This window comes from Oncorhynchus masou, chromosome 15 (assembly GCF_036934945.1).
Source record: "Oncorhynchus masou masou isolate Uvic2021 chromosome 15, UVic_Omas_1.1, whole genome shotgun sequence".
In the NCBI taxonomy this organism is placed as follows: Eukaryota; Metazoa; Chordata; class Actinopteri; order Salmoniformes; family Salmonidae; genus Oncorhynchus; species Oncorhynchus masou.
The window spans coordinates 46,042,617-46,054,494 of record NC_088226.1 but is presented as its reverse complement, the minus strand read 5'-3'; the positions used below and the strand labels follow the sequence as shown (position 1 = coordinate 46,054,494).

General features: G+C 45.0%; 1 protein-coding gene across 1 annotated transcript; it reads right to left on the bottom strand.

Annotated features, from left to right (window-relative positions):
• Positions 1-372: 372 nt before the first annotated feature.
• LOC135556319 (uncharacterized) lies at positions 373-11,520 on the bottom strand. Its single transcript, XM_064989415.1, has 5 exons — positions 11,363-11,520; positions 10,690-11,124; positions 6,896-7,065; positions 6,443-6,788; positions 373-5,792 (listed from the first exon to the last, which is right to left on the bottom strand). The coding sequence occupies exons 1-5, from the start codon at positions 11,376-11,378 to the stop codon at positions 637-639; spliced, it is 6,123 nt and encodes a 2,040-aa protein (XP_064845487.1). The 5' UTR covers positions 11,379-11,520; the 3' UTR covers positions 373-636.
• Positions 11,521-11,878: the final 358 nt, after the last annotated feature.

The following is an 11,878-nucleotide window of genomic DNA, read 5'->3' as shown; positions in this document are numbered from 1 at the left end:
TACTGACTTGTTGGAAAGGTGGCATCAGAATGACAGTGCCACGTTGAAAGTCACTGAGCTCTTCAGTAAGGCCCTTCTACTGCCAATGTTTGTCTATGGAGATTACATGGCTGTCTGCTCGATTTTATTCACCTGTCAGCAATGGGTGTGACTGAAATAGCAGAAAACAGTCATGTTAAGGGGAGTCCACATACTTTTGGATATATAGTGTATCATACTAATTTCAGGGTCCCGGATTTACTTTTGCTATGTTACGTCTAGTCTATGACCAGTCTGTGCATACACATCATGTGGAGAGGCAGTGTCATGAAGATATATTTTGTGGCAAAGAAAAAAGTATATCGAGTAAGGTAGGTAAGGATGTGAATCTGGGAAATTCAAACAGTGTTTAATGCTCCCACCTTTACGATCCCTCAGTCTATTATATCATTCAAAGTCATATAAACAGCCATTTTCATTCCGATAAACATGTCTGGTTTTCCACCACAAATTACTCATATTTTACAACAATGTAAGAACAGTATAAATCTGTAATAAAATATAAAATCCAATTTCTAATCTCTTTGTCATCTGCTGCATTTTTCTCAATATTAAGTGCCACTTATCTTAAATCAGCACAAACAAATACAGTCGGTCTTAAGCCTCACTGTGTCTTACAGTGGAGAAGGTCAGGTCAGAACCATCCCTCTCGGCGATCTCACTATGCTGTGCGGCCATAATGGTTTCTGGAGTAATGCTCTGGTACTGACGAGCTGTGCCGAATGGTTTAGCAGCCAATAACCCCATATAGTTCTTCTCTACTTCATCTCTCTGTGTCATGGGTGTACGGCCAAATCCATCTATGGCTCTCCACCTCTGTTGTCCCCTGCTCCTCCATCCAGAACCAGCTGCCTCTTCTCCCTCTGGGAAAGGTGGTGGTGTTCCTGGGGCACTAGGTGGAGCCAGGTGGGGCTGAATGTCTACAACTAGACGCCTCCTACGGCGGGGGATTTGGAGTGGAGACTCTATAGGCCTCGCCTCATCAGTGGAAGTGGAGAAAAGGGATGATGTTTTTGGTAAAGACAGTTGGGGAGAGGGATTGGTTTCTTCCTCAAAGTCTGCTCTGGCTCTCCTGCCCACCTCATCTGTGCTGCTGTCTGAGTTGATATTGAGAGCGCTCCTTTGAGAGAAAGAAACATTCATGTTTGTAGAACTGTCCTTTGTGTCCCACCTTTGTGTCTCTGACAGTGCCTTCAGACCACCAAGCCCTGGCCTTTCCCACCTGTCCTCTGCTCCGGTCTTCCTCTCCACCTCCTCTGTGGTACTGGCTGAGTTGTAAAGGCTGATATTGAGAGCTCTTCTTGGGGCAAAGGAGACATTAATAGGCGTGTCCCCAGGACTGAGCGAGAAATCTGTGACGTCTCTCCCTGGTTTCTTTGTGTGTTCTGTAAGCTCATCTCCATTCTCACTGCTAGCAGAGGATGATTCGACAAGTGTAGCATCCTGAAAGGGCTGGATATTCTGATGCCTCCAGTGTCCAGGGATGTAGAGTGGAACTGGTGGCTCCTCAGTTCTCGCCCTGTCTGAGGAGGTGGAGTAAAATATTGATGTTTTGGGAGCAGGCTTGGCATCTTCCTGAAAACCTCTATCATTTGTGGTGGTTATACTCTCATACTTTGACTCTGATGATTGATTTTGAAAACTCTCCTTGGAGAAGCCAATATTGAGAGCTTTCCTTGGAACAAAAGAGACATTAATGGGTGTGTCTCTCGGACTGAGAGATGGATACTTATATGTGACATCGGGGACCTTAGCTTTCTCCTCTTCTCTTTTTTGGTTCATTGTAGTCTCACCTTCACTCTCACTGCTGGAAGAGGTTGATTCAGAGTTATGTGATGTTCGTAGGGAAGCAGGTGGAGTTTCCTGATGAGGCTGAATATCCACATGTCTCCTGAAACTGGGGATATAGAGTGGAACTAGAGACTCTTCATCCCTTGTCCCATCTGAGGGAATTGAAGATTTGGAAAGGGGCTCCTTTGTACTGATGGCAATCTGGGAGGTTAGACCCATGCCAGTCAAACTTGGCTCTGATTGATATTGAAAACCCTCCTCGGAGAAGCCAATATTGAGCGCTTTCCTTGGAGCAAAAGAGACATCAATGCCTTCGGGAATGAAAGATGAATCGGAGTCCTGAGATTTCTCTTCCCTTTTTTGATTCATTGTCGTCTCATCCTCACTTTCACTGTTAAAAGAGGATGAACCAGCAGGTCGGCGTGACCCTGGGGCAGCAGGTGGAGTTTCCTGAGTGGCCTGAATATCTAAATGTCCCCTGAGGCTGGGGATATCTAGTGGAGTCTCTCCAGTCCTTGTCCCTTCTGGGAATCGATGTTGGGGAAGAGGCTCCTTTGGGGTGATATCACTCTGAGAGGAGAGATCCAAGCTAGGCCACCTTGTCTCAGGCTCTTGTTGATATTGAAAACCCTCCTTGGAGAAGCTGATATTGAGAGCTTTCCTTGGGGCTATAGAGACATTAATGTCTCCAAGACTGAGAAATGGATCCTTGTGTGTGACATCTGGGACCTCTCTGTCAAGTTCCTTAATCTCACTTCCAGAAGAGGATGAACCAGAGGGTGGTGGTGTTTGTGGGGCAGCAGGTGGAGTCTCCTGAGGAGGCTGTATGCCCACATGTCTCCTGAAAATGGGGATATAGAGTGGAACTAGAGACTCTTCATCCCTTGTCCCATCTGAGGGAATTGAAGATTTGGGAAAGGGCTGCTTTGTACTGATGGCAATCTGGGAGGTTAGACCCATGCCAGTCAAACTTGGCTCTGATTGATATTGAAAACCCTCCTTGGAGAAGCCAATATTGAGCGCTTTCCTTGGAGCAAAAGAGACATCAATGCCTTCGGGAATGAAAGATGAATCGGAGTCCTGAGATTTCTCTTCCCTTTTTTGATTCATTGTCGTCTCATCCTCACTTTCACTGTTAAAAGAGGATGAACCAGCAGGTCGGCGTGACCCTGGGGCAGCAGGTGGAGTTTCCTGAGTGGCCTGAATATCTAAATGTCCCCTGAGGCTGGGGATATCTAGTGGAGTCTCTCCAGTCCTTGTCCCTTCTGGGAATCGATGTTGGGGAAGTGACTCCTTTGGGGTGATATCACTCTGAGAGGAGAGATCCAAGCTTTTCGGCCTTGTCTCAGGCTCTGATTGATATTGAAGACCCTCCTTGGAGAAGCCAATATTGAGAGCTTTCCTTGGAGCAAAAGAGACATCAATGCCTGCGGGAATGAAAGATGAATCTGGAACCTTAGCTTTCGCTTCTCTTTTTTGATTCATTGTAGTCTCATCCTCACTTTCACTTCTAGAAGAGGATGAACCAGAGGGTGGTGGTGTTCGTGGTGGAGCAGGTGGAGTGTCCTGAGGAGGCTGAATATCCAGACATCTCCTGAGGCTGGGGATATAGAATGGAGCTGGAGACTCTCCAGCCCTTGTCCCGTCTGAGGGCAATGAAGGCTCCTTTGGGGTGATGGCACTCTGGAAAGAAAGACCCACGCCAGTCAACCTTTTTTCAGGCTCGGGTTGATATTGGTAACCTTGCTTGGAAAAGCCGATATTCAGAGCTTTCCTTGGAGCCAAAGAGACATTAATGTCTCCAAGACTGAGAGATGAATTCTTCTGTGAGACATCTGGGAGCTCTCTGTCAAGTTTCATTGAGTTATCTGTCTCATCACTCTCACTGTTGGAAGAGAATTCAGAGGGTGGTGGTGTTTTTGCGGGAGCAGGGGAAGCTTCCTGAGGAGACTGAATATCTAAACGCTTACTGAGTCTGGGGATGTAGGCTGAAACTGGTGGGTTTTCAACCCTTGCCACGTCTGAGGGCAATGAAGTTTGGGGAAGGGGCTCCTTTGTGCTGATGGCACTCTGGGTGGTTCGATCCAAGCCAGTCAACCTTGTCTCAGGCTCTGATTGATATTGAAAACCATCCTTGGAGAAGCCAATATTGAGAGCTTTCCTTGAGGCCAAAGATACATTAATATCTCCAAGACTGAGAGATGGACCTTTGTGTGTCACAGCTGGGACTTGAGCTTCATCCTCTTCTTCCTCATCGCTATCCTTGTTCACTGTGTACTTTGTGGGTTCATCACTACTATCACTGGACAAATCAGAGTGCTCTGAAAACAAATGAGAGCGTTGAACTTCCTGTCTCAGTTCACTCACATGAAATCCATCCTCATCTGGAGAGGGACTGACTGGGTCCTTATAGTGCTGCTTGTCCAAACTGACATCGTGTTTGAGATAGGGGTTCGCTGCTGCAGGGTCTGTTGTGCTATCATGTGTAAGTAGTGCATCCTGGACAATCTCCTTCTCCTTCACTACCCCCATCTCTGGGTTCACAGTGTACTCTGTAGGTTCATTCCCACTGTCACTTGAGTTGCTGGAGCTGGACTTATCATTCTCCCTCCAATCTTTCACAAGTGTTTCTTTATTCCACGCTTGTTCATACTCTTTTCTCAACTGATCAGCAAAAGCAGAACCTGAAAGATCTTGACTACTGGATCGTGCCGATGCACCTTGGACGGAATCAGAGAACTCAAAGCTCTCTCCGCTGTCATTCCACAGCTCAGGATCCATGGGGTTGGGATCTGCCATGTTTGATTTCCTATAAGCAAATCCAGGGATCTCACCCACTCTGCCAATGTTAATCTGTAGAACATCAACTGGTTTAACTGTAGGGAAATCTGAACTCCGCTCAAAGGAGTCGTCTTCCTTCTGGGGGGATTGAGGCTCCCAGGAATTATTCCGGGTCTTGCGCTCCTCCAATCTCTGAGCCAAATTGTCTTTGGGCCAGTCCATATCCTGATCCCTATCTGGACTCTCCTGGTCAGAGTGTGAAGACACAGACGAGCTTCGACACCCGTGCAACTGTTCTGGGTCGGGGATGGATTCAAACTCCATGCCGTGGGTATGGACTGGGTAAGCGCCCCTTTGTGGTTCACTCAGAGACATATCAGAGAGATCTCCACTGTGAGTGTCTGTCTCTGGGTTGTCATGTCGGAAGCTTCCTGAGCTGACAGAGCCCTGTACCCTAGGCTTCTCCTCCTCAGGCGGGTGATAGACCTCAAGGGAGGGGTGTGAGGTATCCCTCTCCTGAACATTCTCATATGTTGCATCATATTCCCCAGCGAGGTTGTCCTGCATGCCATTGGCCACAGTATCATAGTATGGAATGCTATTCTGATCCCTTTGTTCTGAAGGATGTCCACTAAATGTCACTCTCCTCTCCCTGTGTGTCCCTAGTTCCTCTCGCTCATCCTCATCTGAATAGGCCTTGTTATCGTAGGGGGACTGCCCAGCAGAGGAGACCGATTGTGGTGGGGAGGCGCTTTGCTTGGTACGGTTACAGCAGCTACAACACCTCCTCCAGAGAGCGTCCAGGAGAGGTCTGGTCAGAGCACCAATTACAAATGCTACCAGGAAGGTGATGAACACAGACAGGCAGACAGCCAGGACCAAGTCAGACTGTGTTCTCTGAGTAGCCCTGTGGAGGTCTAGAGAGTTCAGGTCTGTCTCCTGACCTTCCCCCTGGATGCTGCCTAACTCTGAGTTAATCTGTAGCCGCTCCCTGTGTAAACTCCTAGTGTCTCTGGTTTTCCTCTCTGCCTTGTGAACAAGCAGGTTGAATACAGACACAGACTCCTCGTGTGGCCCAGAGATGCACACGTACAGTCCTGCGTCTCGCTCTGTGATGTCACTGATCAGCAGGCCTGCCTGGCTCCCAGGAACTTGTCCATTGGGTGTCCACCATGTTGAATCTAGAACAAATACACAAACAGTGGGAGACTATTATAAAGCCAAGAGTGATTACAATTCGAATGGTTGTTAGCTATATACTCAACACACACAAACAAAGAAATTAAAGGTCCAATGCATCTGTTTTTATTTCTGGATAACAATTAAGTACCTTACTGTGATTGTTTTCAATTAAAATGGTCAAAAAGAAACAAAAATAGCTTCTTAGCTCTAATTTTGCTAAAACTGTCTGGTAGTGGTCTGAGTGGGGAGCGGAAAACTGAAAACTAGCTGTTATTGGCAGAGAGGTTTGGAACTCTTTCTTATTAGTATATTAACTCATTTACCGCCTGGTGATGTCCCTAGGCAGGCCAAAACTCCCACCAAAACAGGTTGAAATTGCAGTCGGCCTTTTCAAACAGCTCGCACACTAAAAGGGCATGATCATCATTTTTCAATCTCATAGTGTGGAAATATATAAGTATAAAACACAGGGAAATCACGTTTTTTGACTAGACTTGGCCTTTAACTGTTGGTGTAATGCAGGGTCCTGCCCCCCCTCTGGGTGCACGTTTTGGATTTAGCCCTAACACTACACAGCTGTTTCAGGGGGGGGCAGGACCGAGTTTGGGAGACCGTGAAAGTTTGAGAGACCGTGAAAGAAGTGTGTTACCTTGCTTTGGAGAGCCACAGGGCAACAGGATCTCCATCCCTTTATCCACTGTCACATCCTGGTGGAGCCCCGCCCTGTTCTCAGCAGTAGAGCAGGTGAGGTCACTGTCCTCCAGGTGTAGCAGGTCTCTACCTGCGTGGGTGGAGGGGGATGTACACACCACCCCCCTCCAGGTCAGCTGCAGGGCCCTGTCCCTGTCGTAGGCCATCTTCCTCCTCAAGCTCCGCAGGCTGCAGTCACACCTCCACCTGTTCCCACTCACCTCCACCAGGGCATTCAGGTTACACAGCGACAGGTAGGCTGATGGAGTGATCGTGGTCAACAAGTTGAAGCTCAGATCCAGGACCTTGAAGGATGACATGATGAACATGAATATCAAAAATCTGGTCAGGTGGGAGGAAAAGGATAACAAAATGACTGTTATGATGTTGTAGTTATCATGTGTATAGTTACCCTGAGCTCTGGCATGTCCCTCAGGGCCTGTGGGTGGAGGTTGGAGATACGGTTGTGCTGCAGATGGATCTCTCTCAGAAGGGGGCACCTGCACAGGTCTCCAGGTCGCAGGTCAGAGATCCTGTTGTGGGAGAGCTGCAGCACCTGTAGGAACTCACTACCTCCCAGGCCTGAAGGACAAAGCATAAACACAGTCCTAACATTGGAGTAACATTGGTGTAATTACACAGATGACTGGGGCGACCCCTGTTTGTCCTCAGTGTGAATGCACAGAGGATAGTAGTTGTAAGGTGTAAGTCCCCTGCTCACCTTTGTACTGTTCTATACACGGGCAGCAGTCCGGCATTCCTCTCAGAGCTTTACAAGCAGCCGACCAATCAGAGATGAATGTATACCTGCCCTTACAGCTCCCTATACCTGACAGGTCTAACAGTATTTGAGTGATTGACAATAACATGGTAGAGTACTTGTAACCGTTTTGTTTTTATCTACGCTGAACATTCCATCCTGGGATCAGTTGTGGAAAAAGTAACCAATTGTCATACTTGAGTAAAAGTAAAGATACTTTTATAGAAAATGACTCTTTAAATGTTAAAGGCACCCGGTAAAATACTACTTGAGTAAAAGTCTAAAAGTATTTGGTGGTAACACTTTACTTGACACCTAGCGTCATAACATGTTATGATACCATCATAACCATGCCATTATACGTCAGAACAACTGACATAACTTGTCATAACCTCACACTCAACGTCAACAAAACTAAGGAGATGATTGTGGACTTCAGGAAACAGCAGAGGGAACACCCCCCTATCCACATCGATGGAACAGTAGTGGAGAGAGTAGCAAGTTTTAAGTTCCTCGGCATACACATCACAGACAAACTGAATTGGTCCACTCACACAGACAGCATCGTGAAGAAGGCGCAGCAGCACCTCTTCAACCTCAGGAGGCTGAAGAAATTCGGCTTGTCACCAAAAGCACTCACAAACTTCTACAGATGCACAATCGAGAGCATCCTGGCGGGCTGCATCACCGCCTGGTACGGCAACTGCTCCGCCCTCAACCGTAAGGCTCTCCAGAGGGTAGTGAGGTCTGCACAACGCATCACCGGGGGCAAACTACCTGCCCTCCAGGACACCTACACCACCCGGTGTTACAGGAAGGCCATAAAGATCATCAAGGACATCAACCACCCGAGCCACTGCCTGTTCACCCCGCTATCATCCAGAAGGCGAGGTCAGTACAGGTGCATCAAAGCTGGGACCGAGAGACTGAAAAACAGCTTCTATCTCAAGGCCATCAGACTGTTAAACAGCCACCACTAACATTGAGTGGCTGCTGCCAACACACTGACACTGACTCAACTCCAGCCACTTTAATAATGGGAATTGATGGGAAATGATGTAAATATATCACTAGCCACTTTAAACAATGCTACCTTATATAATGTTACTTACCCTACATTATTCATCTCATATGCATACGTATATACTGTACTCTATATCATCGACTGCATCCTTATGTAATACATGTATCACTAGCCACTTTAACTATGCCACTTTGTTTACATACTCATCTCATATGTATATACTATACTCGATACCATCTACTGTATCTTGCCTATGCTGCTCTGTACCATCACTCATTCATATATCCTCATGTACATATTCTTTATCCCCTTACACTGTGTATAAGACAGTAGTTTAGGAATTGTTAGTTAGATTACTTGTTGGTTATTACTGCATTGTCGGAACTAGAAGCACAAGCATTTCACTACACTCGCATTAACATCTGCTAACCATGTGTATGTGACAAATAAATTTGATTGATTGATAACCTGTTATGACACAAAAATTTAGACCTGTGACATATATTGCGTGATTTTATGGCTGGTTATGACACCTACAAAATAGTGTCAAAACCCACAAAACCGACCACACAGGGCAAAAGATTCCATTACATCGTAGCCTGTGTCAACAGTATGTTTATGTTGTGTGTGTATATATATATTTTTATATTTAAAAAATATATATTTATTGACCATATTAAATTATAATTGTAATTGCACACACATTGATGTCAGACATGCAGCTACCCCAATGCTCTGTTGCTGATGACTGAGATGAATGCAGGAGCAGATTTCAGGAGCAGATTTCAGGAGCAGATTTCAGGAGCAGGATAAGACACCCTCTTTTTGACTGATGACTAATATAAGGGCATGTACATGAAAGGCCTGTCTGGCTTATATGATTATGAAGCTCATAATGCTTCATGACAGTGTCATAAAGTGTATTTTCTACAAGCTATTTAAAATATGATCTAAAAAAACATGACTAAAGAATTCATTACACTAACAACAAAGGATTTAAGAAACAAACTTTCAAACAAAAGGAAAAAAAACTAATTTGAATAAATGTAGGTTTTAACACTCTTATGTACTACGTGTCATAACCAGACAAAACATAATGCAATGCATGTCACAGCAGGTGTAAATGTATGGGTCATGACAGTGTTATGACCATATTATGACAGGTTATGACAAGTTATGTCAGCTGTTATAAGCATGTCATGTTGTGTTATGACACTGGGTGTCAAGTAAAAGTGTTACCCAAAAATATATTTAAGAATCAAAAGTAAGAGTATAAATAATTTCCAATTGCTTACATTAAGCAAACCAAACAGCACAAGGTTCTTGTTTTGTATTTATTTATGGATAGCCAGGAGCACACTCCAACACTCAGACATCCTTTACAAACAAAACATTTGTGTTTAGTGAGTCTGCCAGATCAGAGGCCGTAGGGATGACCAGGGATGTTCTCTTGATAAGTGTGTGAATCGGACCATTTTCCTGTCCTGCTAAGCATTCAAAATGTAACAAGTAATGTATGGGGTAAAAAGTACATTATTGTCATACTTGAATGTAGTGAAGCAAAAGTAAACGTTGTCCAAATATCAATGGTAAAGTACAGATACCCCCAGAAAAGAAAACGACCTAAGTAACACTTTAAAGTATTTTTACTTAAGTGCTTTACACCACTGCCTGGGACAACAAACAATCACTGGGGTTGGGTAGAAATATATGTACTGTTATGACTGATTAAAGCCAAGGATTTTCTATTGACAGCACTTATTTCACACTGTGATTTTCAGTCTCCCCAGTCTCCTCTTCTCTCTAGCGTGAGACTGCTGAGCTGAAGTGAGACATTGTGGGCCTGGGCTTCATTAGAGGAGCACTGGGAGACTGTGAGCAGAATATCAAGCAGCATAGAGAGGCCTCTGTCTGTCTCACAGAGCTCACATAACAACTGCCCACAGTCCTCACAAACCTCAAACTTAGGAGAAAACACTCACAGTCACCAGCGGATACATATAAAACTCAAGGTTCAACTCTTCTGATGGAATGTTGACAAAGAGAGATTAACTACTACTGTAAAATGATGATTGAGGCTTGGCCCTCTTTTAAAACACAACCATTGCACTTTTACACCCTCTTATGGGCCATTGGAATGTCAGTAAACAGCCTCGAAGATTGGCTGAAGATTGTGCAATGGTTTGTCAAGTTATTTTTGTGATTGGCAGGGCTGGTTTAATCATTTTCTTTTAGAGCAAAGTCCTAATTATTAAGGATAATCATTCACAGGCGTATGGGTGTGAATGTGTGTGTGTGAGCATGTGTGCTTATTTACTGTATGTGTGTTAGGCAAAGTCACATTTTCATGATTAGTGTAACTACATGTATAGTACAGCGAAGCAATTCCTTATGTATTTGTGTGTGTGAGAGAGAGACTCACCTTCAGGAATCATCTCTAGCTGGTTCCTCTCAGCAGAGAGCAGCTGCAGAGTTGGGGCCCAGGACACACATCTCCCTTGGCTACGTGAGAGGGGGATTTTCCAATGTTTACCCCTCCAGGTCCTCCGCACACACAGAGACAGGTGAGTGATGCTGTTGTGTCCAAGCCATAGACTCTTAAGCCTCCAACTTGACCATGAGGGGGTAACGGACTTCAGGAGGTTGTGAGATAGATCTAGTTCAGTGACAGTGGATGGAACATGTTGTTGGGCCTGGGAAAGGCCAGTGAAGGAACAGTTTAGCAGATCTTTCTGACAAAGGCAGGACTCCGGACAAGCAGGGGGAACGGGAGAACACTGGAGCCCCTGGATGAGGAGGAGCAGCACTGCAGCACAGAACATCCACTGAGACACAGCCATCACAAACCGCCCTGTGCCTATATAGGTAAAACAAGAGAGGATAACTAAAGTTAGCGAAATGTGAGTTTCAACATGAAAGACAATATCTGAACACATACCATATTAAATATTAATCGAATACATCTAACACATACAAAAACACCCACATGGAATCAAAACACACACATTACTCTCAAATGTAGAAATCAAACCGCAATATTGGCACACGTCATAAACAAAAATCTAAATGAATACGTAAAAACAAATCTAACTCACCCTTCCGTGTTCGCATTGTATACAACCGAAGCGAACTTGTGACTCTCACTCTCTCCCCACCCAGTGCACCGGCAAAGGTAGCATATTATTTTACTTTGTCTCCTGTAGTTTCAGATCAAAGTCTGCAGTGTGTCCTGCCATGTTGAGTCAGACATGCACATACACAAAAATGACCTACGCATACACAAAAATGACCTACGCATTTCGCAGATTCCCTCAATCATTCACATGCCATAGTTAATGTCTTACCAGGATGTTATTACCCTCTCCTTCATAGGTAACTGTGCTGCCAGGAATCCTCATAACAAGGACAACTAAGCCCAGCTTGGATTTATTATTGATTGATAAATCACTGGATCGGAACTGAATTAAGCTAAAAAAGAAATCTAGATTATTTAGCCCCTTTACAGTGTGAAATGTAGTAAACATGTAATACACACTAAATGAATTGTGGCATAACACCTCCAAGTGGGCATGGTGGGATAGGGCACAAAAAGGGTGGTTTTAAACATGAAA